This window comes from Ascidiella aspersa, chromosome 5, assembly GCF_963924565.1.
Source record: "Ascidiella aspersa chromosome 5, kaAscAspe10.2, whole genome shotgun sequence".
NCBI lineage: Eukaryota > Metazoa > Chordata > Ascidiacea > Phlebobranchia > Ascidiidae > Ascidiella > Ascidiella aspersa.
Window position 1 is genome coordinate 18,911,789 of NC_139451.1, and position 19,040 is coordinate 18,930,828.

The window sequence follows — 19,040 nt, forward strand, 5'->3', positions numbered from 1 at the left end:
AGCATATTCGAAAAATGACTGACAGTTGTGCTTTGTACTTTTTACCTATTTTTTTCCGAAGCAGCAGCCAAGATTAATTTTCCAAACACAATATGCCAATAATACATATAATCTCCCTTTCCACTTTGTGAAGAGTTTAAAGGCAATTGCTGTATATTTAGTCAAGCAGTCATCCACATAAAAATTGTTTGGGACCATCTCCGCCACCCTTGGGGCACATATTTTTTTTTATATTGGCGGGCTTTCTGTCGTAAACAGAACGCTGCACATTATGAAGATGACCGAGCTCAAAAGAGATATATTTTCATTTCGGGATTCATTTGTAAAAATAAAATATCTAGGGATTGTGAAATTTGTGGAGCAACATGTATCTGGTGGAACATATAGCTCAGGGGTCGGCAACTCCTGGCACGCGTGCCAAAAGTGGCACGCGAGATGATTTTCCAGCGCACGACAAATGATTTAACACGCCCTTATATCACCTTAAGAAAGTACAACCATTACATCACTACCACATCATTAACATAATTATTATATCACTAACACTAGCGCTAACTAAATGGTTGCACACATTTCCAGTTCGTATCACAAATTAGTGTCTTAACTTAAACTAGTTGTTTACGATTAGCCGTTCGTATTACGTCACAATGCAAATAGAAGGGTATTCTATAAAAGAAGGGTACTCTATATGCGCAAAGAAGGGTATTCTATATTAAAAGTAAACAACGTGTGTTTTTGTGTTGACTGAAAAACCAAGATTAAAAACGAAAGACTAGGTAAAATTACCCGAGTCCGACGTGTGCGCATGCGCAGTCATAGGCGTACTTAGGGGGGCCACAGGGACCATCCCCCAAAACTTATAATATTGTACTTTTAATAATAATTTATTTTTGGCATTGATTAGCGCAGTACCACAACAGTCGATCTCAGACATGAGACACCTTCAGTTGTCATGTAGTGTTACGGCACAAACGATGTAGTTATTGGTATGTTTGCTATACTTAATAATGTAGTTGTAGTGCCAAGCTTTTCTACTTTTTTACTATAGTAATTTTACTATAGTAATTTTGTTTTTGAGTATTGCGTTAAAACTCAGTCAGTTGCTGCTCGAAACCGTTTGCTAGCAACTTTAATTGACAAAGAAATTTCAAACTTTATGCCTTTTCCCCCAAAAAATGTTTTCGGCTGGCTACGCTACTGTGCGCATCAGCACCAAATTTCAAAACTAATAAGGTAGCACACTGCAAATTGTTTTGATGGAATAGCATATGGTTTTCATGACCTCTGTGAGCTGAATATCCATCTTATTTTGTTTACGTAAATCGGTGAAGCAGGCTGTAGAGTCTGAGCTATGAACTCAGGATTCGATAAAATTGGCCGGAGTCGGACTCGGACTCCAGAGCCCTGGCTACCAGTGCAAAACCAAACATAGAAAAATGTTTGGCACGTTCATAAACTGGCACACTGTATAGTGTATACCAGGGGTGGGCAATTATTTTTAACCGCGGGCCGCATGAGAAACTTAAAATGATGTGGCGGGCCGGATAAAAAATAGAATGTGAAATACACGCAATATGACGTCATACTCTGACGGTATAAAATAAATAAGCTAACGAATTTGTTATTACGTTTGGAATTGTGCAAAAATGTGCAATTTTAGTCAAACTTGAAGAAGGCCACATGAAGTCGCGCGAAGCGCGAAAAAATTGCGACTATATTCGTTTTAAAATGCAAACTTTAATTCAGATTTAGCGGGCGCCTGGAGAACAGGTAAAACGCATTGACGTTTATTAAGTTGGTTGACCCAAAAATTGAGATTAAAATACGTAAAAATTTCGCACAAAAAATAATTTTCTGTTTTTTTGAGGCTGTAAGTTACCAATGTGTGACCTGCCGTAGAACGGCCATACTGCAAAGACGATGTAAATCGAAAGAAACACACAAAATGGCATTAACTAAATTAGGTTGACAAAATGTGAATCAGTATATTTCAGAGTTAAGAAAACGGTCTATATTTCGTTCATATCTCAAAGACGGAATCCTGTTAACCGAAGTGCAAAAATATATAAATATTAGGCTAAGTTTGTTAAACTTTCGTTGGGAAGCGTCACAGTGCAGAGGGCGCTATTCTGTAAAGTTGCAAAAAATCGCGTGGTACATACGAGAAAAACGGAAGAGATTCGCGCAAAGCGCGAAAACTATTTCCGTTAAGGATTTAAAACAGGCTAAAATATAATTTGACGGGGTCATTACTAGATTCGTCCCTGGAAAAAGTGTTACTAGATTCGTCCCTGGAAACGTAACAACCAAACATGTAGAAACTCACCCTTGTTTTCGCTTAGCCTATGTATTTCAAGGAAAATACGCCGCGGGCCGGATCCGGCCCGCGGGCCGTATGTTGCCCAGGTCTGGTGTATACGAATGGTTGCCGAGCCCTGAAATAGCTTCTATGTCCGACACAATTGCAATGCGGTCCTTCCTAAATCGCATGAGAAAGCGGGTTCACCAAGTACGACCCCTTCATTAGTCTGTCAGTCAGATGACAGGCCGCGAAGAAGCACGTTGGATTTCGAAAATTTAAATCATTTTGCAAAACGCTGTCTAACTGCTTTCCCACCGCTCCAATGCTTACGACATGCTTGTTGGCTAAAATATATGCCAGAAAAGACAGTAGCTGATTGAACAATTTTTCTACTAATTCCCATTGATAGAAGAAAGGCTAATTCACCGAGGCAAAAGACATTAATGATTCTCTTAATTACCCACTTCTACAGATATTAGATTAGCGACTTCTAGCTGTAGCATAATCAAATGTTTTATTAGGTTGCATAATGTAATATTTTGTGATGTAATGTTTTGCGTGTTATCACGATCAATTCGCTGGCGCCGTATTGCCACCGAAATTTGGCTTAGAAAATGGCCGGCCGTAATCCTAAAAGAGTGCCCTAGCAATGTTTAAGTTCCGTCCGGTCTTGAATGGTCCAATATGGCGTGTCACTTTTGTAAACAATATACCTTTGATTGGTATTTTAGTTGTGGATTTGGCAGGCAGCATTATTAAACACATCAAGCATTCACCAAACAATAGAACTCACGCGGTTGCCCCTTACTGGGCAATTAAGGGATATGCAACAGACCCAATAAACAAATCGCAGTAAAGCGTAACAGTAACGTGATACCAAAATTTTAGATGAATTCCGAGGGGTTTAATTTTATAATACAAAACATTACTTGCGCTTGTCATATGTGCCGAAATTTCATTTATGGGCACATGTTGTTTTAGTCGAAAATATGTGGGCCGAAAATTTATATTGGTGGCATATTTTGTTTTTGTCCATATTATCGTTCGCTTCGTCACTCTGACGTCACTAATTGGTCTTAATTGGCTACGCCGCAGAAAGCTAACGCAAAAAAGGGCAAAGCCTTTGCCAAAAATCTCAATTCAAAAAGCGCGCAACCACGCGACCTCAAAGTTTGCTTACTTACGCCATCTTGCGGCACGATACCCCTTTTTCTTGACTTCCTTTCATCTTGTAATGAGTATCGGTAAATCATGGCCCCTTTTCATTACTAAAACATTAAACCTATCAATAACCTCACCCGAAGAATTTAATCATGAAGATTGCGTACTTCTTCTAACGGAATTGGAACTTTTCTAAACCCAAGCAGAATGCTACACACTAAACAAAAACTAGCAATTGCTTCGTCTAACTTTTACAAACGAACAATTAAAAGAGGACATTCACAAAATATTAAAAGATGGAATACGTTATCACACCAAAAAACAACCAACTATTATAATAACCTCCCGAAAACCATTGATTAAAGTAACCTTATACACGGAGAAATTCAAACAATTGTAGAAAAATATAATTGGGCAAATCTAAAAAAAATCATTACTGTACACACGAACAGTATTTTTCTATACGGAACGTCTACACTCAACTTTTCTTCGAAAAAACAAAACTAGAAAAAATTCAAAAAGAACTCAGCATGAACAACAATAAAAATGTATCTACGAAAACCTGGTGAAGCATACAACGGACCGACGTGCCCCAAATTTGGTGAACGTGGAAACTAATGTCCCAACACAAAGTTAACAAAAAAACAGTAATCTACATTTAATGTTTTCTAACAAATTCGCTTTCCCTGCTATGTTAGTTTATTCGAATTCCACTACAACCATACACAATCATAGGCTATCAACGCCAAACTTGCGAGACGGGTTTAATTGCGCTACAAGTTGTTTAATTGAAAGTTGCACTGAAGTCGGCTATGTGAAACAATTTTTATTTTTTAACTTTTTTTGTAAAATGTGATAGATTGGAATAGATACGGCTTGCATATTTGGTCCACTTCACGTAGAATCATAGCTCGGGACTAGTGTTCAATCAAAACCTTTACCATATCACGACAAATTATGGTGTAGCCTCAGGTCGTTTGTTTGTCGGCGACACGACAAAAAATTTTGTTTTACAAAAGATTTAAAACGAGAAAAGGTTAAAGTGCGTAAGATTTAAAACAAGTAAAATGTTAAATCGCTTAAGACAGTGGTCGGCAACCGCCGGTCCGCGGACCGGTTCCGGTCCGCGAGGAGTTTGCTACCGGTCCGTAGCAGGGATGCCAAATTTAAATTTTGATTTAAACCCAAACTTTAAACACCTTGAATAAAGTAAAACAATGTGTATTTTTATTTTAAAACAAGCTAAATTTCGTTCTAATATGCTCCATGGTTGATTGATATGCTTAAAAATCACCATTAGTATCAACTATCGCTCTCGCGATGTTCAAAACAACTAGTGTGCTGTAGCCATATACGTTAGATATATAGCCTAGCACGTTCACAACATACAAAAATGCATTTTTATTGCAAAATCTAACTCCTGTACTTATAATATATCATAAAATTGGCCAAAATATCATTTTCTTTTATGTTTAAGCGTCCTGACCAAAAAGTGCAATAAAATAAATTCATGCAAAAAATGGTTGTAAACAATGTCCAATAATGAAATAATTTATTGTTTTGATATTTAAGCAGAAAAGTTTCGAAAAAATGTATGCTTTTTAATTAGTTTTGGCAAGTTTAAGCCTCCATCTATAGTTTTAGCCTCTATAAATTCAGTTTTTGCTTCTATAAAAATGTCAGAAAAAGGCCTGATTATTTTTTTGACATCAACCACGTTTAAAATATGCCAGATGTTTGAAATTAGTTGTCAAAAAATCCAATCTGGCATTCTTGTACGTATATCTATTTTATACGTTTTATGTGTTGGTCTGTGCTTCGTACTTTTTTATATAACCATTATTTTATATTTTGAAGTCAAAGTGTCGCGTAGGGTCTGGTCAAAAAAAGGGATCTAAAATACATTATATATAATACAAAGTGTAACTTATTTTAAAAGAATGCTTTAAATACTCTTATTTTAACAAGCTGGTAGAAGTAGGAATAGGTAATAATGGTATACAAGCAGTGGTGGGATTTAGCCGGTTCGCACCTGTTCTATAGAACCGATCGACTCACGAAATTTTATGAGCTCATCCAACCGGTTAGCATTACTGTCAATGGATTTTTGTATCTAATCTTGATACACCGATTTTTTAGATCCAAGTAGCTCGTGTTGTTTTCAAAATGTGCGATGGTCAAGTTCGCACGTAACAGTTATACATGGTTTTAATTTTTATAGTTTTAGTGATTTTACTTTTGTGATTGTTTGTCTGTGGACGACTACTGCTTTATTTTGCTACTGCACTGTCTTCTATTTATCTTCGTAAAACGAAGTTCTGCCGTATTTATAAAAAAAATAATCAGTTTATTTGCCGAATAATATGACTTTTGATAACAGAACCAGCTGAAAAATATGACATTTCTGATAGAACCGGCTGACAAAATTTGAATCATACCACTCTATACAAGTGTAATTTAAGAAAAAAACGTTAAAGGCTTAAAAGTTTTATTAAAATGGGCCGCGGGCTTGGTTAAATTGCCAAGTTCATTTATTTCCAGATGGTAACAGCTCTTTAAGCAAAACACGCTTAAAGTTCGCATTGTAAAAAGTTGTAATAAATTTCCGTTATTAAACATTTGTTTTTTTAAGACCGGTCCGCGGCAAAATTTTAAGTTTTAAACCAGTCCGCATTACAAAAAAGGTTGCCGACCCCTGGCTTAAGATATTAAAATATCGTGTGACGTTAAGGAAATTGGTATATACCCTGCCAATGTCAATAAATGTTTTGCTTTTAAAATTAAATAAATACAATAATTCAGACTCGTAATTCGTTATGTCCCTATTACAGCCGCTCTACAGTTTTTCGTCCGTGAACCACCTGCCAATTCGGAGTCATCCAAAAAAAAGACTAACCACGAAGTATTTATAGGAATATTTTGACATTATAAAGTTTTTTTGAGTGTTAGCCAAATATAATTATATAAAAAATCCTTCGGGGACCATCACACAGGAACACTTCTAGTGTAAAACGACTGCGTTTCGCATATATTTCGCGATAAACAAAAAACATCACATTATTTAAAGACGTGATACTAAAACCGCACAGAATTTTAAAATTAGGTAGGTGGTCGCGCTTCATATGGAGTGCAGCAAATAGCCACAGTATCACAGGTGTAAACAGGGTTAAAAATTATATTTTGGACAAAACACATTGAAAAAATATTCACGACTGAAAGCAACAAAAAAGGCATTTTAGTAATAAAACATTTAAAAATTCAGACGTGTGGCGTACGTTACCGGTATAACCATGTCCATAAAACCAAAGCATGTGCGCATACTGGAGGTCACTGCATTTTACACGAATATTCACAGAAATATATCATGCTGTGTTTTGCCATTAATTTAAGAGTAAAACGCCCCTAAAGTTTATGACAACCCACGGAACAAAACTAAAAGTGAAATCATTTATAAAAAAACAAAATACAATCACGTAAATTTTTCAGAAGTCGGTCATTTCCTGAATACAACGCAATGGTGTACGATGCAACCCTACGTATCACAGTGACAACAATGCTGGGTCGCTTTAAATTTAAACATGTTAGTCACACCAGTTTTACTTGAAAACGCAATTGCATAGCAAAATGTATTTAAAGCGACAATGACGGATTTTTTTTTAATTTTGGGGTTAATGTGTGGGGGTTCTTTGTAACAACTTTTGTAAAATGAAATATAACTATGAATTAATAATTAGGTTTGGTTGTCTTTAGCACAAAAACATTACCTAAGTATACGATTGACAAACAATAGATTTGCTAAACAACAATAAGGTCGCACATTATGTAAACAAGTACAACTTCAATCGACGACAGATGAAAAAACGTTAAAGTGCACTGTTCGTATATTTGTACTATGCAGCGTCGCTACAAAACAATAAGCAATTTATGCGGACCACGGGTTCAAATCTGTGTATACGATCGTACACAAAAAAATGCGAGGAGACAATTTTCGGGGAGCAATGTAATTAAGTTGACGAATCATTACGTAAAAACGATTAGATTTTTCCGCTGTTTGGTTATTTTAGTTCGACTGGTTAAGTCGACAGAGGTTAGTACGAATAAAACTTGCGTAAAAGTACGATTGGATTTACTGTATGCATTGTGTAGAAATAAAGTCCATCACTCACATAATCGTTGATATTGGACTACTGTCAATGATAGGTCTATCGGTTTTCATGTTTAACCCTTGTACTTTTACGTGTGCCATAACTCACAAAGAACCTGTACCTGTTTTTTTAACAATCCCACCCATTTCTTTAAGGCTATTACCGCTATATTAGTATATTTGCTACACTCCAATGACAGTTATGCCGCCCAAAAAACGAAACGCAGGCATTAAATTAAAGTGAACAATAAAGTTGTTTTCATAAAATAATTTTAAACCTTAAAATAAAGCAAAAGCCAGTCGCGTTCTTCGTGGCTAAAAAAAAACAGTCGTATTACGGTGATCATACCGTTACGAGGTCTGGTTTCAGGCATTTTACAACACTGTCAAATCGGAGTCGACTAGGCATGTCAATAAATAAGAAAAATAAGAAGGCATAAATAAATATAGACTTCAACTGAATAAAAGCATTCTTTAAAAAAAAACACAAAAAACATAAGATTGATTTTGTTTTTGGTTAGTAACAACCATTAATAACAACCACGCCCAACTGCAATATGATACAAAAATTGACTTATGTGGCATAAATAATTATTCAATCGGAACAACAACATTGCAAAACCATTAACCCTGCAACAGCTCGATTTTGGATGTTTGAAGAGAAAGAGAATATATGTTTTGCAAGCATGTTGATGTAACATTTAGAAGGACATTCATCTTACCCAGTGTGTTAGGGATAATTTTGCCGGAAAGTAATCGACAGTTTGGTGCCGATTTGATCCAGAAAAGAGGTAGGCATTACACCAGGGATAGGCAACCTACGTCCCACGGGCAAGCGATCTATTTACAAACTAGAATTAAGGCCGTTCCTCATATATTTTTTGCTATTTGAACTCCTGAAAAGCAAAATTTCTTTGCAAATCTTGTTCCTCGATGTATAAAATTGCAAAATATCGTAGTATAAAATAGCAAAATAACCTAGTTTTATCCCTAAAGATCAGGCGTTGCGGTTGTTATAAGATACGTAAAGTCTACACAATTAAAATTTAACGGCCCGCAAGGGACCGTTTCTGAGTTTTGGCATTGGCCCTCGACTAGAAATATGCGTTCTGAGTTTGGCATTGGCCCTCGACTAGAAATATGTTGTCCACCCATGCATTACACCAACATTAGAAAAAAACTATTTTTTGTTAGATCGTGTTGCAAACCAGGTTTAGTAATGGGGAAAATTAGCAATTTTATTTGGGTATTTTCTGGTAACGACGCAAGTCCATAACTTCCGATGCTGATACCAGTGTAATTTAGTCAAATTTGATAAGTTTTAAATATTATTTGATTGTCTGGATATAGGGGGTACATTAACACTGTACAAAACCTTTCAACAGGTAATTATAAGAAAAGTTTAGGCCTTACTAAATTAAACAATTTTCTACGGACCGCAGATAATGATGTCTGCGTGCATAGGTTTGTACCAGCATAGTGGCTTCGCAAAAATGATATAAAAACGAGGCAAGAGTCACGAAAAGTATTTTGGTTGTCCGAAGCCGGCCTTTCTATTGGGCTCTTGGGTGGAATTTTAGAATAGTACTGATTGGCGATACTTTACGTCCGATTAAGAGCTATCGGTATAGGTCACAAATCGTCGCTGCACAGCTCAGACGACTGGCGAAGAATCCAACACCGTGTGCCGCAAGCGAACGGGGAATTTCCTAGGAGAACAAAAATGGAGAAGTTATCACGGCTTGACCGGAAGGGTGGGCGAGACCATTTTCAGTTCGTCGATGTCGCCAAAGTGCGAGTGGTCCATCATGGCGCCGTGGGCGGGACGCCCGTGCGTGTGATCCGCCCCCTTTTTCAGGCTCGCCTTCTTTATGTACTCGTAGGCGAGCACGATAAAGCAGGAGCTGAAAGAAGACTGGGCAATGCGAACCGTAAGTCCCCGGGTGAGTCCCCGATACCCCTCCTGCTCGATGAGACAGCGGAAAATCTGCCAACTGCTCGCCGATCCTGAGCTGCTCTTCACCTGAAAAAGCATTTACTTAGCAATAGATTAAAAAGTCCACGTGCTTTGTAAAACTTGAATTTATTTGAAACGGGTTCCAAGCTAGTAAGGTTTTTACTTCGGTAAGCTTAAAAATTGGGCAAAATGGGCAAGACTATGTGACAGAGGATGCTAAATTAATTTAAATTTAACCTCTTGAAAATTTGACCTTTTAAAGAACTGCAACAAGCGTACCAGCTTTCCGAAAATAAGGACTCAGCAGAAAACGTTTAAACAGACAAATAATCATATAAAAAAATATAATTATATATAGAGAAACTATTTAGAGTTAGACAAATACGGACATTTATAAAAATAATTATATTTTTTTCGATGTTTAATCTGTCGCGAAAACGTTTTCATGGATTTTTAACTATGATAATAATACGCATTTCTATGTTTTCCTTCGCCCCCCCAAAAAAACAACCCTCGATTGTTCAGTTTTTAATTAGATTTATTCAAAACATTTCGACCGATAGATTTCCGGCGCACGTCGGTCGTACGTAGGCTCTGTCAAAAAAAGATTAGCGTCATTTAGTCAAGCAACTGACTGAAAGACAAAGCGATTACGAATACCAATAGGTTATATACTATACGTTATAACGAAAATAAAATTAAATCAACAAAAGATAAAACACGTTTAAAACGATGCAACGAATTACCAGCTAATTAAGGTAATGTGTAATTCAGGGGTTTTAAACTTTTTTACCGCGGACCCCTAATTTTTTTTTGCTCCACGTAGACCACGGTAGGCAGAAAATTTTCAAAAATTACGTCATAAATTGACGACACAATCACAATACAAATAGACTTCGGAAATCTTCTGAATTCGGTCCCAAAATTGTGAAAATGTGAAAGTGTAATGGCGTCTACATTCAGTGCAAAACGTATTATTTTTAATTAAACTGTTTTTGTTTGAAAAACTGTATACTTCTTATATACAAAGTGTTTTTCATTAGGCCTTCATGAACCCCCTAAAACTAGTTCACGGACCCCAAGGGGTCCATGCACCCCAGTTTAAGAACCCCTTGTATAATTCCAACAAATGCGCACATTCTCACACAAACTTCACATCATTGACCTAAACTGCTGAGTGATTGCTAACAATTTAAAAATATCTTTAAAATGCGTGGCAATGTACAGGTCAGCCCAATTATTGCTTTTAGGAAAGCCTGACCATGGTTTTTTAGTTGTAAATGCTCAAAGCGCTACCACCGCTGCTAACGACGTTGCCCAGAAGCAAGTTAGGCAGGTATTGTTGTGTCACGTACGCCCTACTTATCGACCGAGAATTGCCCGGTGAACTTAATTAGTTTACGACAAGCGACAATGCGTTTGCCAGCAGGCGTATTTCAACACGCAGTAAGTCTTATTTCATTTCTGCAGAAAATATATCGTAAAAACTTAATTGCAATATATCGTGGATTATAAATGATCGGGTTTTATAGAACAACAGACAGACTTTTATATCGCCAGAATGCAATGACAACTGTGCTTCAATCTTGACTCAAAATATCATCGCATCCACGCGTGTTTTACAACCTTATCAGTTTGAAATTATCTAAGTTGGGTTTTTGCAGGCATATCGCTGCTATAATCAAGACAAAGTCCATTTATGTGGAAATAAAAACCTCTAAATAAATCCGAATATAAAGCCTTTCCCGAATGTAGTACTCTGTAAAAAATATAAATCATACCAAAAGATAAAAGTCACAACTGATATTGTAAACAAAATGAGTTGATGTCACCCTATAACAGCGCTTCTCAACCGGTGCGCCACGCCATGGAAGGCTGCCAGGCGCGCCGCGAGCAAAATAAAAAATAATTTAATATATATAAAACATTTATTTTTTACATTCCTATTAAGCTTAGCCCATTGATTCCACAGTACTTTCAAGTGGAAAACACCATTTGACCTACAACGCAACAATCAGCAGCGACCTAATAACGCCAAATTCGTAGTAATAACCACGACAGACTAAAATCTAAAATAGTCTAGATGAGGCCTATACATGTCGAAATAAGTCAAAAATTAATCGGAATATGACTAAACTGGACTGTATAGGGAAAGGGCATGGGCTGATTGGGGACACCTGTCTGGCAATGGCCGTTTCCTGTCGACATTTGTTAAAAGTTGTACAGGCCTTAGTTTGCCATTTAGGTCTGATTCCGACTTTGTCATTATTGCAACTATTAGGTATTAGTCCTATTTTCGCGTTATTCCTAACTGTCTTTTGTTCCGAAGTTGATATTGTTTTTATTTTGGTCTCAAGGCTGAAGTCCCTTCAAAGATATACAACTATAAAGCCTATATAACAAAAAATTGCAAGCGATTTAAGAGAAATACTCAAAAATTTTGCGCTCGCTTCGCTCGTAAAGTTCCCCGCCACTCTTCAAGAGTCTCTAGGTGTGCCCCCAAGTCAAAAAGGTTAAGAAACACTGCCCTATAATGCCCGCATTTGCAGGTTCAGCCGCTTCACGCAACACACAGTGAGCATTCTACAACACACTCGGTTCTGCACTTTGTTTTTCAAACAAAAAGGAAACTCCGTTAAACCAACCTGCAGCTGATATCTGGTCCTGACTACGTCCAGTGGGTTGGTGAGCAGCACGGCGGTAGTGGAGGCGCTAAGTCCTGCAGAAAAGATGCGAAACTGCTCACGGAGCCAACTGTCACTTTCGGGCAAGAGGCTCTCCAGCAGCTCCGAGTAGAGGTAGTAGAACGCCCAGTAAAAGCCACTGTTGCTACCGTATGTACAAAGTGACACGAGGTAGCCGCGGTAAAGTCCGTTAAGGCCCTCTGTCCTTAGGATATGCCGAGCAATTCGAACGGCCTGACCGACAATGTTCAAGCTTGATTTTCTCGGCGCTGCCTGGGAAAGGCTTGCACTGCCGTTTCTGCGTATAACGGTGTAAGTAAGTTTCACAATATATTCGACCCAGTACAGGCAGATCACCCTTAGTGAATAGTAAGGCGCAATATTGCGATCATGCTTCGAACTTGGCCTTGAAGGTGTAAAGTTAACTCCTGGGAAAATATTTTTTCTAGAACTATCGAGGGTATAACAAACCATTCTAAGCCCGAAACAAGAAAATTGAAAACCAAAACAATATAAGCTAAGCAAATTTTAGGGGAAACAGGATTACTCTTTTGTTCAGTGTCAGTTCTGATGTGGAACTGAAAATAAAACCTAGTAAAAACAAATTTGGCAAACAAATTTGCCATGTCAGATAACACAGCCTTCTACCCACAACTCAACACAAGCAACACTATAAAACTTTGGGCTAAAACCGAACAACAATCTTTGATGAATAGTAAAAGACATTTTATGAGCCCATAAACAACGGAAAAATGAATTTTAATTTCCTAAAAATATACTTTGCACTTTTCATGTCCACAGAAGTCATTTTGTGGCTGGATCCAATGACTTGCTGGTGTTGGGCAATAACATCGACAGGAACCATGATAGTTTGAGAGACAGTGGATGCCAAAAATCCACCACAGAGATGCTGAAAATAATTTCAAAGGAAGGATGTATATAAAAATATGCAGATAAAATGGTTTACTGATAGCAGTGATGGGTAAAGAAAGGACTCTTGAAACAAGTTAAAAAATCTCAAAATTGATGGCAAGGCTGTAGGTATTTTAGTGGTATTTAATAACCAGCAGTATAAAAAATACTAAAAGTCATGGATACAAACCTGTATTGATATTGGCTGGTTGTTAAACAATGTTTGCTTGCTTTTTTCATAGGTGGTTATATAAAGCTGTCCAGCAAAAACCTTAAACACAAAACAAAGGCTTACATACGATTAGCCCTTGGCAGCTTTTAAGTGCACAAAAACGTTTTTATACTACTATATAAATACTAGTTTATATAATGTTTAACTTACCTGAAGCAAACTTATTGGAAAGCCTTTGTAAAACCCTTTAATTCCTTCTCTTTGGCCAATTTTCTTAAAAGCATCAAACAGACCATTGTAAGCAACCTTGCCTTCTTGGGCCTGAAAAGAACAAAGACAAAACAATAATTGAAAACAATGCTTTGCACACAGAACTTTAATTAATCAAGATTTTCTCATTTTTGATTGAAATGCAGTAAAGTCAATTAGCACTAACAAGTTTTCAAACTATTATTTAGCCCTAATAGTACAATCCACACCAGCTTTACTGCGAATTAAAGGAAAGGCATTTAGGCTGGCAGCAGTATATGGCAGAAAGCTAGTGACTTGGCGACTATGTCGGCCGAAGAATCAGACAGAAAGCCGAAAAAATTGGTCCAAAAAAAGTTAAAATTTTTCTTTGTTATTTTTTTAAAAATCGATTTACCCCCCAAAAGAAGTTTTTTTGGCTGATTCTTCGGCCCACTTAGTTGCCAAGTTACCACATTCTGCCATATTGGCAGCATACAGCACTAACATGTAAGTCAAAAATGTACAGCAATTGATGGGATTAACAATTTCCTGTAGAGTCATAAACACTTTTACCCATTTAAAAAGGCTTTGGTGAAGACATGTTTTACCTTTTTAAGATACATGAAAGCATTTAGCTACTTGTGTTTCAATAAAATAATGGCACTGCCCATTTTGACCTTAGTAAATTTTATGTTTATTTGTAACATATAATTATTTCTAATAAGCTCACATTTGATGTTGGCGACAACAATCGGTTTTATATTGCTTTGATGTATGGTGACTCAATATCACATATAAAATAAACCTTTGTTAGAAATGAAATATATTGTGCAATATTAACCATAGATAGCCTACAGATGCATACACATTCTATGACTCAAGACAATTGTGAGGCAAAGTAAGCAAAAAGTAAAGCAGGGGTGTCAAGCTGAGCAGGCCGCAGGCACCTCACAAGGCCTTTCAAAAAAATTTCAACAAACCAAAAATAACATTTGTACATTTTTAACACTATTTTGCTATAACCAATTAACTGGGCAAATGAAACCTTAATATTTGTTATAAACTTTGCCAGTTTGCCAGTTTACGATTAAGAAAATCAGTAAAACTTGTGTCCCCCAGGGTCTCATGCTACTTTACTGACACACATGAGGTCTGCGTGATATATTTCCATTTTGGACCTGTGAAGTGCATCACAATTGAACATTAAATTAACAGTGATTTGTCTTGTTTTAAAACAAAATACATCAAAAATATTACGACCTCTTCGGCGCAAGTTAAACTCGGTTTCAAACATTTTCTAAAATGTGTAATTTTTGGCACTTCAAAGTAATACAATTTAAGTGGGCGCTGATGCCACTAATACTATTTGTATTTATGAATGGTGCTAAAACACTTGATTGCATATCTAAACTATAAGTTGGCTAGTACAGATCCAATAAATATAATTAATAACAAAACAGTTTTTAAGATTGGTGTGGCCCACTGACGTCGACAAATTATCACAAGAGCCCTCAGCAAGACTTCAGTTTGCCAGCCCTGCTATATAGCACCATTGGGCCTCTCTAAACTTGCTACCCAAGTGCAAACATACAGAACATTTATCAAAACTTTACCCTACCAAAGATTAAACAAACTATGTGAAATACACATTCAATGCCTATGACAACACCTTTATGAAACATTTTTGTTATGATTGATTTATAACTAAACTGTACATAACATATATATATTTTTGTGATAATTTAGAGGTTATCAACGTTTTTGGATATAATTCAAAAACAAAACAGTATAAATGTCACAGTCAACACAATCGCAAATAAATTTTTATTCTTTTTTTAATGCACTTTTTAAACACATAACTTAAGCTGGACATAAAATAAATTGTGGAACCAAGTGGCACTACACAAATACAAATACGGCCATTTTAAAAGATAAAATAAATTTAAAGACTATTATAAGGAAGATGTTTATGTCGTTTAAAACTGTGAGGCTAAGTGTTTGGGCTACATGCAGCTGAACTCATTTAAAGCAATTTTCCTTGAAGTGAGTGGCAAAAGCCACTGATAATAGTGTAACTGAGAGTGGGATTTACTGAGACTTACTTACCCAAAAGCCTAGAAAGCAAATAAGAAATTTATTTACCTGCAACCTTGTTTTAACCAGGTTCATGGGATATATTGTTAGCCTTAAAGCTCCAGACATAACAAGTCCATATGCATAAAATGTCTTCTTGTCCAAGTCTTCCCATTCTATAATCTGAAAGTTTCTACCTTCCTTCATTCTTCTGGATTGGTTTTTAATTCTATTTTTCTTGTTATAACCTACTTATTCCATATTTCCTAAAGTTTAATTCATCTTAACAGAAAAAGTTGTGAAAATTGGTAATCAAGAACAACAACAAAGGAAGGTCGAAGGAGGAGTACAAAGCCTGAAGGCAGTCATTAAGTCATAAGTTGCTACTTTTTGCCTCAGAACATGACCTTATCAATCATTTAATACATAAGCAGGTCCAAATTGTAACTATCGCGGAACACATGCGAGCGTCCCGACGAAAAAGACTTGACTTAGGTGCCAAACAACCGAAAAAAGACGACTAGTACAGTTGTACGTACATGCGACATAGTTTGGATATATAATTTCACTATTGTCCACAACAGTTCACTACTGCACTGTCATTTCGCTAGAATTGTTTTAAATTTTTTTAAGATCCGCATACCACGAAAAAGTAAATTAAATTATTTATATATCATTGCATACAAATGATACAGACCATTTAAAAATACTGACTATTAAATATTCTGCATCAAAATATTTAAGGAAAAAACAAAGTGCTATAAAATATGCAACTTTGAGGTATTTTATTAATTTATTCATATAAAAGACGATTACCATTTGGATCAAGGGTATAAAAATTGCACAAAAATGACAAAAAAAAACAAACTTGGTACGCTAGGGTTATTTCGTATATTTGCGATAATTATCATTTTCAAAAGAGTAATATTTTTGGAAAAACATATAATGGGTAGAAGTAGAGCCGACTGAAGATAAAAAGAGTAAATAGCATAGTTTGCATGGCTTGTATGGATCGCAAAAGAAGGAAGCGGGGGTGGCCGAGGCTTAATAACCGCATGCGGCTCGTTAACCATGAAGTTTTATGTGGCACTTTAGGTTGCATTTCAGTTCTTAGGGCGTCCAGTGTTAACTTTCGTGTAGGTTTTTGCCTATTTTAAATATTTAGTGCAAAATTTGTGTGACTTTCAAGTATTTTAGCATGTTTTGAATATCCATTCATAACAAAAGGCCATGCCCATGCATTTTTTTGGCAAACTGTACGTCTCATGGCTGTTTGCTTATTTTAACGGGCCAATGCTTTTGACGCCTAACGTTTTCACGATCCCTTCAAACAAATTCACAGGATCCATCCCTGCTCAGCTCCTATTCCTTTTTACAGGATAAAGTCAACATATTTAAAAAATTCCGACAGCAAAATGATATTTATTGCACTGTGAATAAAGGAATGCTAAATATAGTTTACGCAATATTGTTAGTGTGCAACGATAAGTAGTATATTTGTGCAAAGAAAATTGAGAAAGAAACAACTCATATTTATTTCTTTCCATGTGCAAGATGTGACTGTTTGCAGTTAACCAAGTGACAAATGTGAGCCAGGGGCGTATCCAGAAAATCAAAAAAGGGGCCCAAACTTCTAACATAGGGAATTTTCCGTCCGACGTTCATGCATAATGACGTCAAAATAGTGATGGACATTACGTGATAAAATAGGGATTTTAATGACGTCATTATTAATCAGACACAGTCGATTAACGTAAAAAAAGCAAAAGCGAACCTTCAAGACGCAAAGCTAACACGTTCGTCGAAACCCCCGACGTTTGCAATCGTTAACTTCAGGCGAAAAATTAAACTACGGTGAAATATTTGTGATTGATTTTGATAGATTCAGTTTGTGACTATCAGCAGCGCAGTTTTCTAAGTTCCATGTAAGGGACTATACGCTAAACAAGCAAGCCTTTTGGCCCCTGCAATACTAAACGAAATTGTTTTTCTCGGGTGTTATTATGTTACTAATAGTGCAACATGTGCCAAGTCAGCTAAAATACAAGCTGCGGTTGAGAGAAAATAAGTTGTGTCAATTACACACTAAACACAAGGTTTTAGGATATGCTTATAGAGAATGATTTTGTTTACATAAAAAGGGGAGTTTGAACAGTCGCAGTTAGTAGAGAATCTGCTTCAGTTATATAACTTCCGTTGTTACACCAACATTGGATATTGGCGCAGCGAGAAACATTATTTCAACTGTCGAATCTACCCATGCTAATCAGCCAACCTGAACGAATAACGAAAGGCGAATAGGAAAACACATCCTGGGTTTACGGTCGACCAAACAAGAGACGAAAAACATCGTTTTGCTTTTGATTTTGCATTAGCTTAAGAAGCTTGACCCAAGTAGGCCTACTTTACAAACATTGCCGCTTCGGACGTTGTTAAATCCTGACAGAAACGAACAAAAAATGATAATATCACTAACAAAAAGGGGGGTTCCGAACCCCCACCCTCCTGGATATGCCGCATTATGTGACTCGATCTCAGATTTTTTGGAAACACCTGAACAAAAGGGTCACTAGGATTAATTGCAAAGACCGCATTACAAAAATGCTTAATAACAGCTAAAATCAAAAATGTAATTTTTGTGGTAAACGGTTATAAAAATCCTAAAAATAAAGTAAAATAAATATTTTAGGTTTTGTAATTTGCTTAACGCTTGGTAAAGTTTTAGTTCACACGGCACAATGTGCGTTAGCAGGCTATGTACCAGAGCTGTGCAGTATTCGCATCCTTATCGGTTCCGAACTTAAAACTGCAAACGTAGGAGTCCGGCGCTTAGCGAAATAACCGACTCCGACGTGTGCATTACCAAGTTTAGAACCGATAAGGTTATGAATTGTAAATGTTGAAAAGGATATGGTAGAATATTCCAATCACGTATTGTGGAAGAATAAGTTAAATGACATCCCTGTGAGCGGATTGCTGTGTATCTTACCTACTTCAGTTACGTAAACGGATGGATAGGGCTATAGAGTCGGGGACCATGAAAATACAGGGATGGCGTAAAGAACGATACATGGCCTGGCCCTGGTGGCCACCAACAGCTTTGATTTTCTTGAAGTCTTACAGACTTATTCCATTATTACTAGAACTTTACGAACTGTCTCGTTATAATAAAAACATGGAGGTCTAACAAAACAACATCATGAAAAACTTTCTTGGAGCGGAGCCCATATTCCAAATTACGTTTATATTTTTAGGAATAAAACAAAAAAACAGAAGTCGGATTGCAATGCGATCAGTGGCCAGGGATAAGCGTATTATCGCACATTTTATTTACCTCATTCATACTGGTATTATTAGGCCACCTTTTAGTTAAGCGGGCTGACGGTTTTTAAGGTCTAACGTCA

General features: G+C 36.6%; 1 protein-coding gene across 1 annotated transcript; it reads right to left on the reverse strand.

Annotated features, from left to right (window-relative positions):
- Window positions 1-6,468: 6,468 nt before the first annotated feature.
- On the reverse strand, window positions 6,469-15,908 carry LOC146145222 (solute carrier family 25 member 44-like). The gene is made up of 6 exons (XM_083389743.1): window positions 15,706-15,908; window positions 13,543-13,653; window positions 13,351-13,431; window positions 13,028-13,158; window positions 12,210-12,546; window positions 6,469-9,630 (listed from the first exon to the last, which is right to left on the reverse strand). The coding sequence occupies exons 1-6, from the start codon at window positions 15,841-15,843 to the stop codon at window positions 9,343-9,345; spliced, it is 1,086 nt and encodes a 361-aa protein (XP_083245869.1). The 5' UTR covers window positions 15,844-15,908; the 3' UTR covers window positions 6,469-9,342.
- Between the last annotated feature and the right edge of the window lie 3,132 nt (window positions 15,909-19,040).

Coding starts and splice junctions, on each gene's coding strand:
- LOC146145222 (XM_083389743.1), bottom strand. CDS start 15,843: ATGAAGGAAGGTAGAAACTTTCAGATTATAGAATGGGAAGACTTGGAC. Junction 12,547..13,027: donor GTGGACATGAAAAGTGCAAA/GTATATTTTTAG, acceptor CGTTATACGCAG/AAACGGCAGTGCAAGCCTTT. Junction 9,631..12,209: donor GGACCAGATATCAGCTGCAG/GTTGGTTTAACG, acceptor ATGCTTTTTCAG/GTGAAGAGCAGCTCAGGATC.